Source organism: Trachemys scripta, chromosome 3 (assembly GCF_013100865.1).
Source record: "Trachemys scripta elegans isolate TJP31775 chromosome 3, CAS_Tse_1.0, whole genome shotgun sequence".
NCBI classification, from domain to species: Eukaryota; Metazoa; Chordata; order Testudines; family Emydidae; genus Trachemys; species Trachemys scripta.
The window spans coordinates 44662131-44686069 of NC_048300.1; the positions used below are offsets into that span (position 1 = coordinate 44662131).

Here is a 23939-nt window from a genome sequence, read left to right on the forward strand (position 1 = left end):
TCCCTCTCTTCCTCCTCGGCGGCACTTCAGTGGCAGCACAAAGGAAGAGAGGGACTAAGGGACCCGCCGCCGAAGACCCCGGACGTGTTGCCCCTTTCCATTTGCCACCCCAAGCACCTGCTTCCTTAGCTGGTGCCTGGAGCTGGCCCTGCGTGTGAACATACTCATTTGCACACAAATGCCCTCCTCAAACATTCAGGGGAAAAAAACAATCCCCCCGCCCCCCAAAAAGTTTGCTTGAATATTCATGGGGGTTGGGGGTGGGGGGTGGAAGAGGGGAGAGAAGGGAGGCTGAAGATGGTGACATAGAAAGACAGTCTTGTGGCTAAGGGGATCTGAGTTCAGTGCCTGCCTTTGCCACAGACTGCCTGTATCAACCCTGGGCAAGTCACAAAGGCCCCAATCCTGTAAACCTTTACTCATGTGGTTAAACATAACCATGTGGATACTATCCATAGAACTACTCAGGTGCTGAAAGTTAAGTACATGTGTAAGGGTTTTCAGGACGAAGGTTTTGTCTCTCTATACTTTAGATCCTCATTTGTTAAATAAGGTTAACAATACCACTTCTTTTCTCCCAATCGTCATTTGTCTTGTCCACTGTGAGCTTTTCAGGGGAGGGACTATCTTTTAATATGTGTAATGTGCATCACACACATCACACTAGGGCTTTGGCTCTTGAGTCTCAAGGTGCTACTATAATAAAATAAATAAAGGTGGTTTGGCTTCACTATAATTCAGATTCTGTGAACATGTTAATGAATAAGCTTTTCCACTGTTTACCCAAGTTTAGTACTCTGTGAGAAGTACAGAGAGTTGGACCATGAGATTACATACATACCAATTTCCTTAATCTTCTGGAGTTTAACTGGGTAAAGTAAGTTTTTGGTGTATAAGAATAACAACCTGTTCTTGGGTTTGGTGCATAAGAAAATTTATACCGAAAAGCACCATAAAGACAAAGGGATACATTCCCAAAGAATGCATGGGAGTTTAGCCATTCCCTTCCTATCTACCTTACAGTTTAAGGGCCCAGCACTGCAGCATCTAAACATCTTCTATGGTTATAAATTGGTATAACTTGGTTCCCATTGGACTTCATGGGGTCTTTACCTCCTTTCCTTTCCCTGGTTATAGGAAGTTTTATCCATTTAATACAAATGCAAGTCATGCACCTGAAAACTGCATACATAATTCTTTGAAAATTTACCCCAAATGGTTTACTAGTGTCTTGTAAATCTTAACTTTCTGTAAATCTCCTTTTAGTTACAACTGTATTTTAGCAAATAGAAGCTAAGAAATTATCTTACTACTTTCTTCAGTTAAACTCTATTTTTTAGTATTAAGAAGAATATCATTTCCTGCTTACCAGAGGTGAATGGGACTGAAAACAAACCCATCAAAGCAACAATATTAAGTGGAAATGCTAGTTTGTGCATTATCTTAACCTACTGACTTCAATTCTCTGTAAAGCATATACCCTTTTAAGTAGCCTGTATGCTCTAGTTTACAAAAGAAAACTACACGTTCAGTATGGCAGGTTCAGACAAAATACCAAAAATGATTGTATATTTTATTAAAAGCCTATTTTTTTCTCTCTCTCTCTCTCTCTTTTTTTTTTTTTTTAAAAGAAAAGTGTAATTTGGTTGTTGTTCCCTTAGGTACCCAGTACACAGTTCATAATTCATTTTATATAAAATGTCAGTTTAGATTCTTGCACTTCTTTGATAAATGAGAAAAAAACACGTACATTTCAATTTCTGTCTATACAGTTCTACCAGCAAACCAGGCCCCCCGCTCCCATTGTGCTGCTCAAAGACCTTTGTGTTCAATTAAACATCAAGATTCAGAAACTTTAGGGAATGATATTTCCAAGACAAACAGTACAAATATGAGAGACTGGGAAAAAAGGTAATGATTTTCCTACCAGGTAAAGTGATTTCTCCCAAAAAGCATCTTTGATCCCTGAATTAGTTCTCAGTTATTATTTAATATATCACAACTGTTAGCAATTTTCTTTATATTCATATATAAAGTGATATAGTCAGCGCCACAAAGAGCAAATCACCATATTCTGCGGTTTTTTCCCTTCTAAACATTTGCTTGTGCCTCTATACCCATGAGTGCTAATGGGGAAAACATGTGCATATCATAGGAAGTGGGGGGAATTAATCTAATGGAATCAGCAAACTGTAGAGCAGATTTGCCTACATCACCCAAGTCTGTTATTGACTGGCTCGCTGAATTAACAATAGAAGATCTACATGCAAACAGTAGGATCAGGCCTTTAGTTGTAGGAGGAAATTATTACAATTAGAAAAATAGTAAAACGCAATGTCTATGTAATTATTAGTTATTTTCTCATGTAACAAGTGAGATCCAGCCTAATAAACCCGAACAGTTAAATTTACAGAGTAAACAAGAATTCTTATCGCTTCTCAAAACTGCCAACTACTATGCTCTGGCTGTCACGTCACATTACAAGCTGGAATCATAGTGGCAGTATCCATAAATTAATACATATTAGAAAATAGCCAATTTAGGACCAGATTCTGAAACTTACTTACACTGAGAAATAATTCATTTGATTGGCAGTATGAGTAAGATGTTACTTGCTCTGAGCAAAGGTATCAGAGTCTGGTCCATAAGTAAAGAAGTTGCAAGTTAGCTTTGCAGCATTGAGGTGCAATCAGGGTTGCATCAATATCTAATAATAATAATGTTGAATAAAGAAAAATAGTCCATTTTAGCCAGGACCCCAAGAGAAATAATCTCTGTCAAATTCAGAGCTAGATAACCTAGAGAAAAGGGGAACCGGGAAGCAGACTGTGATGCAGTCATAATCCAGTTCCTGGTCTTCTCCTGGGGCAGAAGAACTAGGCTTGCTCAGTACAATTGAGCCTACAATGCTTTCTATTCACTGATCTCAATACAATTATTAAATATGATATTCACTTTTTAATATTCACTCTGTTGTTAAAGACATATTACAAATACACCGTATATTCATTAATGCACTGTTGGCACGAGATCCTCAGCTGGTGCTAACTGCCATAGCTCCATTTGAGGTAATGGACGTAAGCACTCAATGTATACCATTGAGGATCTGCCCCTCAGTATCTTGACCTCCAAGGACTTGCTGGTTTCTTGTTCAAAAATTGGCTGGCCTAGCCTAATTGATTGTAACACTTAGTTTCACTGTTGCACGTATTCAAGCCCAAGCTAAGTTGGCTGTGTTTTGCCCAGCATCCCGAAACATAAGCAGAGGCACTACTGCCAACTCTGCATATATAAATGACAGCATATTAAGGGATGGAAAGGAAGACTCATGAAAACACTCATTCCAGTTTTCTTCAAGAAATTTAAAAGGCAATTAATACTTCCTTTTTTTAAACCAAGAGACCATACCATTGATTTTAAGGAGTAAGCTTTCAAAACCATTGTGGAGGTTTTTTAGCTGCCTGACTCACACTAAAATCAACAGGAGTCTCCTGGCTGAGTTTTCACACAAAACTCTGAAAATGATAATTTTCCTAAGAGTGATTGTCTGAGATATAGTTCTACAGAGTCCTCAAAACTTCTGAGAAGAACAAAACAAAAAACAGAAGAAAAGTAACTGCAGTTTTTCTTGCGGTGGGACCCATCAAAGAGCTACGAGTGAGTCATTTGGTTGGTGAAGCTGTGACACAGTAACAATAGCATTTTGCATTTTCAAATGATTCACCTTCCCAGAGAAGAGTCTAGAAATCTATCCTCAGGCAATGATCTGAGTTCTCTGCTCAGACACTGACTCCCTCTGTGGCCTAGGACCAAATTCAGCGTTGGTGTCGTGTGTCAAACCCCAGTGCTTGCATGTCTGTGACTGGAGCAGAATGTAAGCCTCTGTGGCCATAAAGTGGGCACAGTTGCATCACAAGAGTTTTGAGGGCTAATTAGTGAATGTTTGCAGGGAGCTTTAAAAACAGTAAATCGCTATATAAAGATTAAGACAGTGCTGAATGGTGCCATTGAGACATGAGATGTGTCATTTCTCTCTCCCGCCTTCTCCCTTACTCTCCCATCGTGAGTGATTAGGATAATAACTTCAGTGGGAAGCCATCCCTTGACCAGATCCTTTTTAAGTGGGAGGGTTTTTTTTTTTTTTGTGTCAGAGGGAGAGGTCAGGGGCTGCACACAGACAAAGTTACAGACAGAAGTGTAATACACATGTATGTGTGTACAATCATGCAGACAAGGAAAGAAAGTCATAATGAGAAGAAAAAAAAACGGCATGGGGGTCAGTATCCAATGCTATTGGCAGGACTCACAAAGAACTCGATCGCGACCTTAAGGACCAGTGTAGAACTGTGCTTTGTCATGAGCAGACCAGAGAATGTGCTGTAGCACAGACAGTCTGAGGTTCTCCACTGGTTTCCCCTTGCTTTGAGAAAGAAGCAAGTTATTTCACCTCGTCATGGAGCAGCTCACTCTCTCCTGTGTGCCCAGCCAGTTAAGAATTGCACTGAGGAGGCTCCTTCATGAGCAGAGAGATAATGATAAATTAAGTAGGGAGAGGTCAATATCCAATGACAGATGTGACTCCAAAATAAAGAAATAGCTTTTAAAAAATAGCATGAATTCTGAAGAGACTTAAGAACCAAATGAAAGTTAAAGATAGGATCAGATTTATTTTTAAACTAAACAAAATGCCAGCCATATAGGGGCTATTTTAATCAGAAAGGAAAGATATAAAGGCAAGACTACTTTTATGGCAATGATTCTTAAGGAACAATGTGTCTCTATTTATCCCCTGGTGAAGAGGGAAAAAATAGCGGTTTTGATTTCTCCCCTCCCTTCTATTCTTGCCCTCAGGAAGCTGGTAAGAGAGTCCCTTAATTTCTTTCACCCCCCCCCCATGTAAACCACATGAGATTATGTAAACGTGTTAGGCTGGCAGAACTTTGCTGGAGGCTTATAGAGTCCACTGTAAGCAGAGGAACTTCAAAGCTTCCTTTACTGCGCTCACTAACACAAAGTTGGTGCTTTAGTCAAATGTTTTATAAGTAGCATAACTTCTACAATCACACTGCTTTAATGCAGGAAGTACAAAAAGTAAATGACAAAAACCAGAAATTGGCCTTGACTTCCAGTTTATGAAAATGCCATTTTGTCGTGGAAACTTCAGAAGCGCTGTCCAAAATAAAATAAAAGGAGCTTTGTAGAAAAGGGCTCAAATCATGCTACTGCAGCAACATAAAAAATAGGTTCCCAACCCCCACAACTTATATATATATATGTGAAAACAGCTGAAAAGACAGAATTCATGATGTGATTTCTCACACATCTTCTATATATTGTCACTAGGAACATAAATATCTTTATTGTTGAATATATCACAAAGCATGACAACTTTATTAGGAGTTCTTAACAGTCTTGGTAAGAATTACACTGAATGAAAAAACAGTACACAAATAGGCTCAGATTATCTATAAATTGCATACATCATCTAAATTGTGCCCTTGTTTTATACACAGTTGAATAGGACTGACAAGAAGTTTATATGGCGAGAGGCTGTCATTTTAAAATACCATCTGCTGCTAAATCCCACAACAGCCTAGTTTCCATATTTTTTTATATATTTTTCTGTGTTCCTATCCAGTTTCTAGTTCTCTAGCACAAAATATATTCTGGTGCAGTTTGTCTGCAAGACTGTGCAGCACTTAAAACTCATGCTAATGACTAAAGTTTTGCAGAAATCTAGAGTGAGCCCCCTGCACTTAGTTAGAGCTAAGCCACCCAATTCACCATGCACTGGGGCAATCACTTGGGTCACTGTAACTGACCACATCAGCTTTTGGGTTAATTGTACCTTTATAATGTACTATCTTGAGCTGTTTGATGTGTTGTCTCATCTGCATTCCCAAATCCAGTACAAATATCCAGATCCTCCCAAATCGTACAAAGCTGCAGATACTGGGTCAGGTCTTTGATCACCTCCTCCTCACTCCAGCTGCTTTACACTGCTTCTGGATGAAGTAACCTAAAAACTGATGTAATCAGCTAAGCAGTGATTGCCCGAGTGTATGGAGAATCCTTAGGTGGTTTAGTCATAACTATGCCACAGCCTTCACAGCTCCCAAAGGATGGAGCCGGAGACAGGGCTCCTGCAGGCCAGATCAGAGGAAAGAGGTGTGGCTAGAAGGCCACTGAACTGATGATAACCAGAGAGTGGAGGCTTGTTGAAACAAGGAGCAATTTAGAACAGCTGGCTCAAATTGGCCCCTGATTGGCTCAAATTCAGTGAGGCAGGTGTACCACTGTGCCCCACCCCCATTTGAATTTGAAAATGTGGCCTTTCAGCTGTTCTCCTCTTGTCCCTCATTTGCACTTTGTCTTAGGCCAGCTAGAAAATATGATCCCCCCCCCCCCCCAATATCAGCTCCCTGAAAATGATTTGCTGAGCAGACTGGGGGAGAGGGGGATAAAAGAGGGAAAGTGAAAGTGACAATCAGATAAATATAGCTGAGGCTAGAGGAGGATTTTTGTTTCATTTGAGACATGAGAACAACTCCTACTTTTCCGCATAAACACTTTTACAGCCCTACCCTCATATCCCATGCCACAGTCACCATCCTTATGGTCAAAAGCTGGACTATTCACACAGTTTATCATTGTCACTCCTTAATTGAGCAGGACACTGCTGAATGACGTAGGGCTAGCATGTGCTCTCCTCAGACACTGCCTGCTTATTGAACGGTGATCACAATTTTCATTCAAAACTTTTTAACACCCCTTCCCGCAAACACACACAAATGGTTTTTTTTTTTGGGTAAGTGAAAACTTTTCTGAGAACCTTCTGTTTCTTAAAAAGATTCCAGTTTTTCATCCAAACTGGAACTGTTGCTATTTTGAAATATCAGAGGTTTCAAAATTAAGTATTTTATAATGTTGATATTTCAAAATACCGAAACCTTGAGTTTTTCTTTTTGCCACTGAATGCAACAAAATGAGGATCAAAATGACTTTATTTCACTTTTTATTTTTTTCTGTTTTCATATTTTCCCTGTTGCCACTCTCACTTTTTAAAACAAGAAGTTTGGAAAAGTTACAGAGTAGCAAAAAGGACAATCCCCCCCCCCCCTCCTCCAACATTATTCCATTCCATTCAGAGGTAAAACAGGGCACGGGGGGAGGATAAGGGCTGAGGATGGAGAAGAAATATCACCATCAACATCAGACAGTTGAAATATTGTTTTTTTTAATTAAAAAAATCAGGAAACATTATTTTTAAAAAAAATTGTTTTGGAATGAAATTACTCACAATTTCAAAAATTTTGATGAAACTTTTTCCTTTTTTGGGAAGTGGGGACCAGATCTAATATGGAATCTCATTGCATGGCAATTCATACCCACTGGGTCACAGGAATAACCCCAATATTGTGGCCTTTAGCCCCATTTCTTAAATACTATGGACCTGATTATGCCATCCTTACTCACATTACTAAATATTCATTCATTCAAGTAGTCCCAATGTCCTCAAGGAGACTACTTTTATGAGTGAATGCTCACCAGTATAAAAGATAGCACAATCTGGCTCTTATTTATTTATAAAATTAGGTCAATGATCTCTGCCATGTGACTCAATATCCAATCTTGTATTTTGCTCCCTAAGCTAAAAGTGTCAGGGGGCCTTCTGGCTGCAGTATTTGTGGTCATGTAAGTAGTTGGTGATCAAACACCAAGGGCTTTACACAAGGAGGCTCACTTTTCAATCTTGTGAATAAAGAAAGGAATAGCCTGGTCATGTAGGAAGCTGAGTGCCATGTGAAAAAGACCCAATGGAGGATGAGTCCAGTAAAGAAACTGAAAGCTCTCTCAGCTGTGCATCTCTGTGTCTGAGTAAATCATAACTACAAATACATTCCATAAATTATGCCAAAAATTTAAGAGATCCCTTTCACTGTTTATGCAGCTATTCTTCTTTATTAGAGAGTGGCCTCTAGAGGTGGGCAGGGAATTGGTTTTCCCAGTCCACAAAGGTTTTTGAGATTTTGAAAGTTTCCCCATTCCTCATCAGGATGGAATCAACAAATTTTTGAAGCTTGTCAACAGACACCCCTTCCGAAATTGCTAATAGCCTGGTGGTTGGGCAATCATCCAGGATGTGGGAAACCCTAGCTCAAGTGTCTGCTCTGCCTGATTCAGACCAGTGTCATGAACCTGAGTCCCCTAATTCCAGATGAGTGCCCCTACCACCAGGCTATTCTAGAGTGGGTTTCTCTCAGTCTTTTCCGTGGGAGCTGTTCCAAATAACTAATATACCCAAATAACTGTATAAATAACTAAATATTTATTGGAGTAGGAACTTGAACCTGAGTCTACACATCCCAGGAAAGTGCCTGAACCACGAGCTATAGAGTCAGTTTCTTTCTCTCTCTCTAGTCTGGGCCAGAAATTCCATCCTGGACCTGAGAAACTTTTCCTCATATAAAGTTTGAAACTGGGACATTCCCTCAAAAAGTTTCCCTTTCAATTAATTGGCATTTCCCCATTTTACAGGGGGTTCATTCACCCCAGGAGCACCTTACCATGGCCAGGTATGGTGTAGCTGCTGTCTGTATGGCACCCCCCTCCCCTCCCAACAGTCACTCCATCACTGCAATGGTCTCTCTTCCTGGAACTTGGCCCTCTGGCCAGGTCATGCTTTAATCCACCCCTTCTAGTGTAACAGAAAGTCCAACCCAGCTGTAGTCCAATGACCTTGCAGCAGGTCTTCCATCAGTCTTTGATTTCTGTGGTCTTTACACCCCTTACCTCAGGGGTTCTCCCCGCTCACTTCCTTGGTGGCTGGTAGGGGAACCCAGGCCCTCTCTCTACTCTGGGTTCCAGCCCAGGGACACTGTAGCTGGCAGCCAAGGTCTACTCCCTCAGACGCCTTGCTGCCTTCCTGGACTGCTTCCTACCATTTCTATCCCCCAGAGGATGGCTGCAGACTCTCTCCCTGCAGCTTCTTTTTGCTACTAATTATTGGCTTTATAATCACCAGTCATAGGTGCCGACTCTATGGGTGCTGCAGGGCTGGAGCACTCACGGAAAAAAAACTGTGGGTGCTCAGCACCCACCGGCAGCCCTGCGGATCAGTTCCTCCTCCCCTAGCCCTCCTGCCTCCTGCAATCAGCTGTTCAGCAGCCTGCAGGTGCTGGGGGAGATGGGGGAAGAGTGGGGACAGGAAGAGGCGGGGTGTGTGTGTGGCAGGGCATGGGTCTGAAGTGGCAGGGTGGAGGTGGGGGAAAGGGATGGAATGGGAGATGGGCCTAGGGAAGAGCGGGGGTCAAGCACCCCCGGGGAACACGGGAAGTTGGCGTCTCTGCAACCAGCCCCTTTCCAGCTGGTCTTCATTGTCAATTAGCTTGGCTTTCTCTATCTGCCAGGTATGTTAATTGTCCTCTTGGGTGCATATTAACCCTGTCAGGGCCTGTGTTGGGTACACACTCCATCACACTGACGAACATCTGTTTCACTGAAAACCTTCCAACCAGGTCTAGTGGCTACTCTTCCCTCTTTCACATGGAACAAGAACAACAACCAGAAGGAGCTCAGAAGCCTAGGGGGTTCCTTCCACAAAGCAGCTGGCCTCCCCTCCTCTGTCCACATGGAATACCGCACCAGCAGCCAGAAAGAGCCTTCACAGACTCCTGAATCATCCTCTCCACTCCACTCTGGAATTTCCCTCCTCATTTGCTGTCTTGCCATTGACGGTTGATGGCCCTTCATCCTGCCCCTCTCTCACCACAGACACCCAGCATCTCCCCAGGCCACTCTGCCTCTCAACTGTGCTCACCTTCCTTCCTCTCACCCTTCCCCCTCTACCTCCTTCCCGCTCCGTTTCCCTGTCTCACTCCAACAATCCTTTCCTCTCTCACACTTCAACCCTAAGTGTCCTGAAAAAAACAAACACAGCATCTAAAACTAAGTGTTTGTAAATAAATAAAACAAACATGTACAAAAATAGGACACAAATCTGGAATAAGGAGAATATCTGCCATCAGCCTGATCATTTTGCTCAGATGTTATTTATTTATTATAATTATTTGTTATTTTTATTATAGTTTCAGCTAGAGGCACCAACTGGGCATTGTACAATTGTATATTCAGAGAGAATCTTTGCTTACAATCCAAATAGACAAGGCAACTGAAAAATGAGAGCACGGAAGTATTATTGTCTCCATTTTACAAATACAGTATATTGTAATCCCTTCCACAACACTTCAACTGTTTTTTGTCTAACTGGATTGGAAGCTCTTTGCACCAGTGATTGTATGCATCTTCCTCTCTGTTTGTACACCACCTAGTGCAATGTCACCCTGATGCTGATAGAGGTCTTTGGGTGCTACCATTTCACAAATATATCATAATTATTAATACATGCATACTATGTAAAGAGGATTTTGTTTGCAGATTATATTTTGTATTCTTTGATATCATTTTCAAACCTTAAATGCATTTAGCTAATTCCAATAATTTTAAAACAATTTTATTTCCAGCATTTTTTATTAGCTTAAATCCTCAAACTGGTGCTGAGGCTTGTTAACACAGTATCTTTTACAACTTCTACCAAAGCAGTTTAGGATAAGATAAATAGAATGAATTTATTCTTTTTGGGAAAATATAAAACTCAGAAGAAATCTGTTTCTACCTCTGCGGTATGAAATTTGTCACTAATCATTTTAAACTATGCCCTTTTATGCTTCTTCTGTCTCTTTTCGCTTTCTGTGCAGTTCTTTGATGTAACAAAGACAGTTTCAGACAAGATTTCAGTTCATCTGGAAAAAAAAAAGCTTTAAGTCTTGAGGCAAAATGCAGTGTATTTAAAATTTATACACTCCATAATGCCTTTGTTCTGAACTTGAACATCCTGCAAAACTTCTCTGCTTTCTTTGCCTTCCAACTCTAAGATAATTTGTTCTCCTGGTTTCAGCTTATTATTATGCAAAAGTGACTTTAACTTGTGGTTCCATCATTTAACTACATGCACAGTCATGGCTGACCCTTTCTGATCAATTGCCAATCCATACAGGTTTGACTGATAAAAGAGCCAATTAGATTTAAGCAAATTAAGGGACATCACCAATGTCAACCACTTATTAAACTGAATGCTGAATTCCATGCATACAAAACACTAATGCACCAAGTCCCATTAAGAGTTGAAATCCTAACCCCATTAGTAACTCCGGACCGCTACAGGGTAAGGGTCAAAAGAAAGTTTCATATTTATGGATTAACATTTGGATTCAATTTTTATTTTATTTTTTAATTCTTTTCCAAGAACTCTTGAACCTGAATTGCAATTCTAGTCAAGCACTTATATAAAATATATTCTTTATTTCTGAGAGGGGTTTTTTTTTAGAGTTGAATTTAAGCATTGCAACTCGGTTTGGTATTTTAAGTAAACTCAAGGAACTGCATTCCCAGAAATTAAGATGATACATTTTCTTAAGCAACTGATAAGATCAATATGCATAATAGTACGTGGCTTAATAAAGTAGAATATATTTTAAACGAAAATCAAAGAAAACAAAGACACCTTGCCTGAAAATTAGTGAATCAACTGAAAAAATACCCACTATTTAATAGTATTGATTTGTTGTGACTATTAAGATGGAATACTCATTTGTTCTCTACCTTTCCACCTGATTTATGGCCTTTTATCATACTCTATAATGTATTCTCCATAGTGCACATTTTTGAACAGTGGAGTTTTTTGTGCTCCTTGAAAAGTTATTGCTACAGTTTTGGACCCACTAAAAGACTATAATTAATCTTTATATATTTAGGTCTCAACCCCCATACATTACTAAATACTATAAAACTTGTAGTGTTCAAGAGACCACCCTCCATTTTTAGGCAATCTTTTGTCCAAAGAAAACCCTTTCCCTCTCCAAGAATCTCCAGATGTATTAAGTATAACTCTTCAACATCTTTGCTACACATCACTTAATCAAGCAATTTTTGTCACTCCCTTGTGAAAGTATGAAACAATGCTTCTGTCACTATTTGCCACTGATGTAGTCTTAAATTTCATTGATCAAGAACCATGGAGTTTAAAAGATGAGGTCTAAGATAGGGTCAAATCCTGCTATCATATGCACAGTTTAAGGACATGCATGAGTATAAATTACCAGAATTTGACCCACAGCTTTTAGCTATAAGCATGCAGAATCAAATCCTGTAGCCTTGTTTCATTCCTTGGGGTCAAGCAAAACTCCCACTGATATCAATGAGTGAAATTCCGGCCCCTATGAAGTCAATGGCAAAATTTCTACTGATTTCAATGGGGCCAGTATTCCACCCAATAACTTCAATGTACAGGATGTGTCTCACTGATAAATAACTATTACACTCAGAATATAGCATTATGAATTAGAATGTTATTGCACTCAAATTAAACAGCGATTATAATAAAACATAATGGAAAGGTAAATATGGATTATAGAATGTCATATATAACAGTACTTCTCTCATATGCACTGATTCATTTATTATTCATTTCAGTATGGCTCACAGTCCACTGGAAAATGGTATGGAAGATTTCTTTAATAACTCTCAGTGCTAATTTAATTCTACTTAAACACACATATTCTAGTGAATGCCACATGCTTTTCAGCATGATTTTATGTGTAAATCAGGATAATATGTTTTCAGATCATTAAGTAAAAGGAAGCATGAACTAAAACCTATTTAATCAATGAGGTATTGCTTTTAAACTACCACAAGGTCATAAAAAAGATAATTTCAAAGCTATAAGTTTCCTAATTGTAATCAACAACAATCTAATGATGAAAGAAAGTATATCCTAATGGCTATCATAAACTTGTGCACATCCTTGCCTATCTTCAGAGATCCTGTATCTTTTCATTTTTTAAAACTGTCAGCACTAAGTTTCTGATTCCTTCCTTCAAAGCTGAACAATCACACACAGATTAGATGCGATGTTAATGGATAGCTTCAATAAACAATTTATCTCAGATTCAGTTTATTATAATAAAACTATATTTTTGTTTCTTAGCATTGGATAGAGGTGAATCTACTATTAGAAGCATATGGTATATTATGTGAATTGATCCTCTTTTCCTGTTCGAGAATTGTCCATACACAGTTTACAATTTTCCCTTAGTCAAACTTATTTGCAACACATTTGCCTACAAATAATTTTTGGTCAGTACATTGTTTGCAAACATATCGCTGTGAGTATTATTTGATATTTGTGTTATGTTGGCTAGTTTTGACTGTATATGTAGGTTCCCTGGCATCGTTCTTGGTCCTTTGCTCCATAGATATACTACTAAGGATCAGCTTGTTGTTTAGCTCTCATTTATAGGTTCAAAATTCACTTTTAGGAATATTCACTTATGTTTCACTGTTTCTGCAAACATTCCTGTTAGAAAATTCATTCATTAGAATATTCATGTAAAGACAATGCAAAAGACACAAACCCATCTGATGTGAATTCAAGCTTTTATTTCAGTGAGTATTCAGATAAAATGTTTGCAGGTAATTGTTCAGCTGTGGTATGAAGCATATTTCAAACCCTTCCTGATAGATAATTTACCAAAAGTGGACTAGATCCTCACCTGGTGTAAATTAGCATAGCTCCATTGATTTCAGTAGATCTACACCAATGTGTGATTCCAGCCAGTATGCTGCTGAAACTGAACTTTACCATTAACACACCAACCACTTCAAAATATATCCAATAAATGCTGTTCTTGTGAATAGCTTACACTTTCTATACAAAATCAGATTACCCTCTGCAGTGTGCGCACCTATCTAGGTTCTTGTATCAGACTAGCCTAATCACTAGGCTAGCTGAGTGCCTCTCACAAATAAACAAAAACCTCAGGACATTTCACATTCACACACACAAACCTATGGATATCTACTTCTGCCTTCATATCTTACAGTTTTTAAGATGCGCAATAGGTCGTATTAGAACAGGGCCGGCCCACAACATTTTGGCACCTGAGGTGGGGAGCTCAAATGATGCTCCCATACCCTCTCGCTTGGACCAAAACTTTGAAAGGTCTCAATTCTGCCTTCCTCCAGCATAGCACTCCACCATCTCTGTGCATCTAGAGCAGAGAGAATACATATGCACCAACAACAGACACAATTTTCTACACTCTAGTGGCACCTCTCCCCCCCCACAGTCTGGCACCTGAGGCAGACGCCTCAATTTGCCTCATGGTAAGGCCAGCCATGTATTAGAAGCTGAACCCAACAGTTTTGTGAGTAACAGTTGCTAACGCAGACTTTCCTCTAAACTTCAAATACTCAGTTGCAATAATAAACAACGTGTTCAACAGAACAACACAGCATAACATAACAGTATATTTGTAACATGCAGAGTAACAGAACTTTTTTTCTACTTACCCCCTGGAGGCATGGCTAGTGTTATGGGATCACTTATCATGCTGCCTTGGCTATTGGAAGCATTAACTTGTATAGTGTAGTTAGCAAATGGAATCAGTCCTTTAATGGGCACCCATATGTTGGATTCTTTGCTGCTGTGTAAGATCTTTGTGCCATTTACAATAGTGTAATTAGCATTAGCTGTTAAAAACAAAAAGGTGGGGAGAACAATAGTTAGGTTTTGTACCTACTGCAATTCCTGTTCTTTATGGACCAAGTTTTGATGCTACTGGTGTCAATGGGGATTTTGCCATTGACTTCAATGGGAGGAAGCAATGACCCCATCTGAACATTTAATATTTTTGCCCAATTTTCTCCTTTCTTCATGAACAGTTTGTGGTATTTGCAAGGTACCAAAAGAATAAAATCATAAGAACTAACCATATATGTACAGAAACAGATTGCTATAGGCGGAAAACATGGGCCAAAATTTGGGAGTCATTAGTGTTCTGACAGTTGCTTCAGAGCTGTTCAAATGAGCAGGATCATTCAAAAAGTTTAGGGATGAAATCATGACCCCATAGAAGTCAATAGCAAAATTCTCATTGACTTAATGGGGCCAGGATTTCTGCCTAGAAATTCGTACTTCCATCAAAGTGGTAGATCACTCCCATTTACATACGTGAGAATGACAAACGTTGGTTGAAAAGTACCTGGGCTTAAATGTGATCTTGGACCTAATGAAGGGGGAAGAAAGATTGACAGTATTCTATTTTCTGAAGTATCCAAAGGGGCCTTCAGGCTTTCAGTTGAACTGGGAGATTTGGATGACTAAGTCCCATAGGCCTCTTGGAAAATCCAACCCTTTCATATACCCCAAAACCCCTGAGGAAAGAGAGAGGAGAATATGGAATTCGCACTTGGGTATCTGAGGGCAAAACTGGGCTCATTTACTGTCCAATGTTTTGAATGTGTAAAGAGCTATACATGTGATAATACTATCATCATCAACATCGCCCACTAAAGTCAATGTGAATTTTGCATAAAAATCAGAGGTAGCATCACAGAAGTGCTCAAATGCCACAGTGACAAGTATCTGATTAGATAGAATATCTAATAGCTGAATGGAAAGATGTAGGATTTTAAAATATCTGGAACAAAAGGAATACGAGTCGTAATTCTCAAAAGCAGTTCTCCAGTCTGAGTCCACTACAAAACCAAAATACAATAGATATACATATTTCAAAATAATAATAATACAATCAAATTCTGTTCTAGTTACACCTTTCTGAACACTCACTGGGCTCCATTTTTCTTTGTGCATGTTTAATATGCATTGTTAAAATTGAGCACATTGTTAAGCTGAAGCAGTTCTTCACCACTTTCAATAGCACTTCCAACACATTCAGTTACATCCTCACATATGGTAGTAAACTCCAGGCCAGCATACACTGTAAGTGTTCTCTCTATGCAGCCACCATACTCTGATTTGGTGATTCTCGCAAACATTTTGCAATTCACTTATTTTAAAGGTATTGGCCTCAAATTGCAGCCATGCAAATTTCTTGATGTCAACCGAATTGCATGGGTGGAATTTAGGGCACAGTTTTGATGATTCCATAGCTAAAGTGTTGTAAGTTTACTTCCTCTTGTGTTTTTAACGTTTAGTCTTGCATTCCTTTTTTCAGTCTCCACTGAAGTCCAATGTATCTGTTGGCCAAATTCTGCCTCCATTACACTACAACTAAGCAATACAGTGTAACATAGGGACAGATGCTGATCTCATTTACACTAGCGTCAAGTCAAGTAACTTCACTGAAGTTAATACATTTAATCTGGATTACACCAGTGGAACTGAGAACAGAACTATGCCAATAGACCCTATTTTACATGCCGTAATGAGGGACGCATTTTGTCTCATACAAGACAACTGGCCTAACACCTCTTCACATTCCACAAAAGGTACAGATAAACTCCTGCAAAGGTAGCATTATTCACCTGAGACCATCCTTATGCAACCTCACACTTTCTCCTCCTGCTAGAAGGGAATTGGGGCATGGGGCCATTGCTTGATCTGGGTGTCTGTATATTCATCTCAAACCCCTATATGCCTCTCAGTGAAGCAGTCTCTCTTTGTATTTGTGCTTTCACTACTGTTTTATGAATAACAGTGAAAGCACAGAAAACACAGTAAAGTGCAAACTCCAACTCCATATACACACACAAGCCCCAATGTATGTAGTCTACTTAAGGGCTTGTCTAGGCTATGGTAAAAGGTATATATTTAAAACCTGCTATTGAAAATGTTCTAATTAATAAATTTTAAATACCTAGTGTAGACAAAGCAAGATGTATTAGACTTTCATATTGTAACAACGGGCTCCCCAAGGTTCACTTCACTCAACTAATGTGTTAAAATGTATCTTGCCCAGTTTCCACTAGGGTTTTTAAATGTGTTAACACCTTTCATGCTAGACTATACAAGCCCTAGATGAACACACGTGATTTCTCTGCCCACTTGTTTGTGTTCCTTATTTTTAAAATCTCTTTCCAGATGGATAACAAGCAATATTATCTTATTTTTAAAAATGCAGTTTAGGGGGAAAAAAATCGACAGGCAACACTTTGTTCTAAGTTGTCAGGATAACTGCATTAATACACAGTAATTATACAATTAGTTGTAACATTAAGTTCTAGTTATAGCAGAATGATTACTCGGCAATTATAAGAAGTATATAATTACTCGATAATTATGAGAAGTATGTAATTATATAACCATTTTATTCAGCTCAAAAATGAACTTGCACATTTACAATGAGTTAGACAACACGGCAATTCAGATTCTTCACTGCTTTATATATTTATAAACTGAAGAACACCAACCATTTTCCTAACACAAACCAAGAGTTTCTTATTGCCATTCACAGCCAAGCTACTTACAGCTACTGGCAAAAATAAAATATTAGAAAAATATTTTTAAAATGCAGGTCCTCAAATTGCTCCTGCTGGGAGTGACATGCAATGTGCAGCTTTACCACTTTTCACTGCATAAACTTTGCTTTCAGTGGGCTGGAAAATGCAGCCGCATTGGTTCAGCCTGACAGAAAGTGCTATGATGATAAGCGTTTCATATCACCCTATGTCATTCCTGCCTAGTCTGCCTCAGCTTGGTCCTTATTTGGGAGTATAAGTAGATTGTGCATCTCTCTTTCTCGTTTTCATGTGTGTCCTTTCCCCCACCACACTCTTAGTTCCAATCTCAGCTTCCTACAGAGGGTGCCATATTCCATTGTGAACAATAGCTTGAGACACTGTTAAATCCTTAAGGGCAATTGTTTCACTTTGGTCAAACGGTCAGTGCCTGACATGACCAATCACTGATGCTTCTTGCTGAAATGCCCATTCTGGAGGAGCATTCCCAGGTAGGAAGAAAATAGCTTCCCCCAGAGCCTAGCAATCTTGCCCCTGAATGGCCTGCACGGCTCTCAGAGATATGAACCCTTCCACACACACATGTACAGCTCTTCTTCACAGTTCCTGATTTTCCCAGGTTCCTTGATCTTATTAACTCTCAGAAGGACTTTCTTCCAGTCAGGTTTCAGAGTAGCAGCAGTGTTAGTCTGTATGCGCAAAAAAACCAAACAGGAGTACTTTTTGAGTACAGATTCCAACGAGAAACTGCTGAACTTGAATTAATATGCAAACTAGATACTATCAATTTAGGCTTGAATAGAGACTGGGAATGGCTGAGCCATTACACACATTGAATCTATTTCCCCAGGTTAAGTATCCTCACACCTTCTTGTCAAACTGTCTGAAATGAGCCATCTTGATTATCACTACAAAAGTTTTTTTTCTCCTGCTGATAATTGCTCATCTTAATTAAGTAGCCTCTTAGAGTTGGTAGGGCAACTCTCACCTTTTCATGTTCTCTGTATGCGTATATATATCTCCTTACTATATGTTCCATTCTATGCAGCCGATGAAGTGGGCTGTAGCCCACGAAAGCTTATGGTCAAATAAATTTGTTAGTCTCTAAGGTGCCACAAGGACTCCTGTTCTTTCTTCCAGTCAGGCTCTCTCCTTTTCTCCTTTTCACAAATGTAACTTCACGGACTTCAGTGGAGTCACTCCTCATTTACACTAGGACCTGTCCTCATGATCCTTTCCCCTCTCAGACCCCTGGATGAAGCCTGGCTTTTGTCTCTCTTGACTTACTGCTGCTATCTATATTGGATCATAAGGATCCTGCCTTAATATAGCTCTTCCCCCATCTCTGTGTTTTATCGTGTCATTATGATGATACTCAAAGACCCTCCAACTAAAGGCTACCAAAAATAAGTTTACTTTCTCACTTTCTGTTAAAAAAGAACAATATCTATCTACATACACAGAAAAGCATATGCAGAACAAGAAAAAAGTAATGTAGTAAAAACATCCTTTTATAACTTATATACATTCCACCTGTACATCATTGTAAAAAAAAGTGCAAAGCTTTACACAGCATTCTAGTGGGTGGGTGTTTCTAGTTGAAGGGTCTCTGTATCATTAGAAGTACAGTTCAAAAGGGGTTCCAAAGCAGCTGCACATCCTTTTTATTGAATACCAGTGTAAATAGGTGCATAAAATTCATGCAGCTTGGTGGTGCGTAAATTAATGCTGTCCTGGGTACATCATCCTATGGGGTTGACTAGATTGAAATAACATAAATGGGTATCCTTTTCCATTCTTGTTATAATCATTGTCACAAGAATTTTAATGCCTCATATATTCCGTAATTTTTTTCTGTGTGCTGCACTGCTCTGACCTTTTCAATATTCTGTAATTTGACTGGCTGGCCATTTCAAGTTCTCTCCTTTTTACGGCCTTATTAACTTGTGGGGAAGAGGTGAAATGGACAGCCAATCAGAATACATAATATTGCAAAGGTTACAGTAGTACAGTATTGTACCAGCAGACACAGAGTACTGTATATTAGGCATTAGCATTCTGATATCTTATTCATGTGAGAAAGGTTGTAACGAGAACAGAAATTGGCATAACATGAAACCATTCTCACGACTAAGACTATAATGAGAAAGGAAGTAAAATAAACCAAATACATTCTTCTAACATTCAAAAACTGTATTTTTGTAAGAATGTTTCTCTTTTAAGGTAGCCTTTCCCATCTGAATAAAAATTTAGGTAGAAAAGATGGTAAATTGAAAAACTGCATCCTGTACACAAAATGACAAAAGTACATTCTGTATCAAGTGGGCACACTTTCCTCAAGGAACATTGGGTATATTTATTACTATTATTAATCAGGTCCTTGATTACTAAGGCAATAAATTTTCAATACCAAGCAGTTTACTGAGAGTGTGGCGATTTGGGGTAGGAACTTACGAATTAAGGTCCTTTACACTCTCTGTGGACATTAAAGAACCCATGATGCTTTTCATAAGAGCACTGTTTTTTTCCCCTGGCTTGGTGTCCTTGGATAACATTTTTTTCTCTCCCCATCCCTGGGGGCAGTGTGTTGTTATGCCAGTTGACTGCTGTTCTCTACCCTAGAAGGGGTTGCATTTCACATGCTACCTGTATGATATGTGAAAAGTGCTGTGAAATCATTCAAGATGAAAGGCACTCTATAAAAATAAAGTACTTATGCTCGCATACATATCTAATACTAGATTGTCCATATTGTCCAGCACTCATTATTTTCATTCCCAAAGCCCCAGCTGCATATTTACTCCCACCTAAAATCCTCCCTCCACCTCTCTCTCCTCTCCTTATGTTTTTAGTACAGTATTTAGAATTAAAAACAAAAGACACTATAGATTGATTTTATGTCATTAAGAAAGCATATTATATTTCCCCCCATCTTTATTTGGGTGGATATCACATACTACCAACTGTTTTTTTCAGTGTCTTCCCAATTACCATAACAATTTTTAAAGTATGAGTTTTCTGTTTTTCAGTTTGAGTTATTGTTCCTCTTTTCAACAAATTGTTATTTTTCCAGATGAGTGCACTGCCACCTTTGTCTCAATCAAGGGAGCAGCTATTTGTTCCTCTGCTCTTGGAGTTGGCAGATGTGCTGTTCTTACACATAGATCATGGTCTCCAGCCTTGAAACTGTGCTCGGTAACTGAGAGTCTCTCTTATCATAGGCTACCCTTATTCCCATTTTGAGGGCTCGGAGAGGGTTGCTGGATGTTATGAGAGCTCCTTATAAAAGATGGGTAGCTCAACGTTAACTGTGATAAAATGGCAAGTCCAACTACCACTATCAATCCCAAATGAGCACCTACTCTTATTAATAATTAATAGCTCCCAACTTTTGTATGATCCTTGAACTGAAAGCACTTTTCCTTTTTTTTTTTTTTACACTTTTCCATGATAATTAAAACATGTTATAGTTTTAAAAATGAAAGGTACAGAATATTTAAAGAATAAAGAGAAAGGGCATATGGCCTCTCACAGCAGGGGACTGAGAGTCTAACTCTTGAGTTCCATTCCTGAATACACTCAGTCTCTCTCTGATTTAGTTCCCCCCTCTGTCAATTGAGGCTAATACTACTTACCTATCTGACAGGGCTGCGGTGATCATTATGGTAAACGAAAAGAGCCCTTGTAAAGGGAAAGTATTATTATCAATACATGAACATTCCTGCTTATTCTTATCAGTGCAAACAAGTCTAAATCCTAATGTGGCAAACGTGAAGGGACATGTCTTTATTTGCTCACTCCTTTTTATGGACTAGAATTCACAGGCCAGTCTAAGGATGCAGTGCTAAAGCAGGAGCTCCTGGAGAAACATGCCTCAGGCCGGCACATGGGTTTCAGGGGGGAACCAGCTGCTTAGAATGACACATGTATCTGTTCCTTCATCAGCCAGCTCTGCTAGCTGGTGCAGGGAAGGGAGGGTCATGGCTAGGGGAGGTGAGCAAAGTCCTTACACTCAATGGATAACTACCATTTGGGCCTAGCCCCAGTTCAAGGTGGGAGAAAGTTCCTTGGACAATCTCGCCTACCTCTTGCTCATCCAATTTAGTCACAAGAGCCTTGCCAGCGAAAAACCTCTGTGTTCACACCCTAACTTTCCTTGGCTGTTTGTAAGTGGAAATATCTGTCAGGGAAGAGAAAGTTCTCCTCTTTGAAGGAACCATGTACTACTTTCTTACTGTCATTCAAATCATCTACACTGCTTGCACCTGAGCCTCTCATATTACTAAGAGCTTCTATTTCATACAGCACAGCTAGAAGAGTGTTGAAGCTACTGCGTAAGGACATTCATTATCGTTATTTATTATTTCTACTGCAGTCACATCTAGGGGCATCAATCAAGAAAGAGGGCCTCATTGTGCTAGGCACTGTACATACACACAATGAAAACACAGACCTGACTTAAAGAGCTCATGATCCAGTTTTTTGTTTCCAACATGCAGAGTTTAGCTAATAGTGGGGTGCACAATAACCAGGAACAAAGATTTCTGCATTGCCTACATTAGCATTTAGAATGGTGTTAATTAACTGACAATCAGTGTTTTCAAATTAAAACACTAGTAAAAAACTCCAGTCTTGGTAGACCCCTAGAGTGGGATGAGTATGAAATTGCAGAACTACTAACCGGTATGTAACCTATTGCTTAAATCCGCCCCTGTAGCAGATGGCCAGAGGATAGCTAATGTAATGCCAATTTTTGAAAAGGTTCCAGAGGTGATCCTGGCAACTACAAGCCAGTGAGCTAACATCAGTACCATGCATATTGGTTGAAACTATAGTAAAGAAAAGAATTATGATAAATGAACATGATATGTTGGGGAAGTCAACAGGGCTTTTGTAAAGGGAAATCATGCCTCATGAAACTATTAGAATTCTTTGAGGGTGTCAACAAGCATCTGGAAAAGGGTGATCCAGTTGATGCACTGTACTTGGACTCTCAGGTTTTGTCAAGGTCTGTAGCAGGGTTGCTGGTTCAGTCAGCAGGCCTTTAGACTCCAGCCTCACTTTCTTTTTTCTCTCAGTGTGTCCGGGACCCTGGATGGGGTTCAACTGAGTCAATTTCCTTGGCAGTAAACCCCTGTCGCTTCCTGTTCCAGTGCTAGGCGTAGGGAATCTGAGGTGAGAAGAGGGACTCAGGCCCTCCTGCTCCTCTGGGTCCCAGCCCAGTTTCCTAAAAGTGTGACACTATGGGCTGGCCTATATGTGGCCCACCTCCTGTTCTCCTTCCCCTGGGCTACTTCATACCCCATCCAATGTCTCAGCTTGGGGCATAGCTTCTGTCTGAGTATAGTCCTTTGCTCCAAACCTTCAGAGTCTCAGAGCTGATGCAGGCAACCTCTACCCCTGGCATGATGTCTCAAAGAATGATGGGAAAGACTCACAGCCAGACCTCCTCAGGAAGAGCTCTTTCTCCTCCAATATCAGGGCAATGCTCATCCTGGAAATGGCTTCTCTAGTCCTCCTGCCTGGGCCCCTGGAGCTCTTTTTTATACTGCTCTTTTCCCCAGGCACATGCTTGCCAGTATCTGAGGGACAGAGCTTTCCTGGCCCGGTACTGCTCCAGCCTTTCTGCCACAGTCAGAGAGGAATCTGTAAACCCCATAATAAGGTCCCACAGCAAAGGCTCTTAGGCAAAGTAAGCAGTCATGGGATTAGAGGGAAGATCCTCTCATGGTTTTGTAACCGATTAAAAAATAGGAAAGAAAGGGTAGGCATAAATGGTCAATTTTCACAGTGAAGAGAGGTAAACAGCAGGGACCCCAATCGTCTGTTTTGGGACCAGTGCTGTTCAACTTATTCATAAATGATCTGGAAAAGAGGGCAAAAACAGTGAGATGAAAACATTTGCAGATGATGCAAAATTATTCAAGATAGTTAAATCCAAATCTGACTGCAAAGAGTTACGGAGGGATCTCACAAAACTGGGTGACTTGGCAACAAAATGGCAGATGAAATTCAGTATTGATAAGTGCAAAGCAATTCACATTAGAAAACCTAATCCCACCTATACGTGCAAAATGATGGGGTCTAAATTAGCTGTTACTACTCAAGAAAGAGATCTTGGAGTCCTCGTGGATAGTTCTCTGAAAATATCTGCTTAATGTGCAGCATCAGTCAAAAAAAGCTAACAAAATGTTAGGAACCATTGGGAAAGAGATAGATAATAAGCCAGAAAATATCATGATGCCCCTCTATAAATTCATGGTACACCCACACATTGAATACTGCATGCAGTTCTGGTTGCCCCATCTGAAAAAAAGATCTATTAGAATCAGAAAAAGTATCAAGAAGGATAATAAAATTATTAGGGGCAAACTTCTATCTAAGAAGAGATTTAAAAAACAGACTCTTCAGCTTAGGAAAGAGATCACTAAGGGAGGATATGATAGAGGTCTATAGAATTCTTTAGAGAAAGTAAATAAGGAAGTGTTATTTACCCCTTAAGAACCAGGGGTTACCCAATGAAATTAATAGGCAGCAGATTAAAAACAAACATAAGGAAGTATTACTTCCCCAATGTACAGTCAACCTGTGGAATTCATTGCCAAGGGATATTGTGAGGC

At 39.6% G+C, this 23939-nt stretch overlaps 1 protein-coding gene across 1 annotated transcript in view; it reads right to left on the bottom strand.

Annotated features, from left to right (window-relative positions):
• The window catches only part of USH2A (usherin), a 548586-nt gene that overhangs the window by 194108 nt on the left and 330539 nt on the right, over positions 1-23939 (bottom strand). The window contains exon 37 of the mRNA XM_034764482.1: positions 14410-14589. Within this exon, the coding sequence (XP_034620373.1) occupies positions 14410-14589 (180 nt within the window). The remainder of the gene's footprint in view (positions 1-14409; positions 14590-23939) is intronic.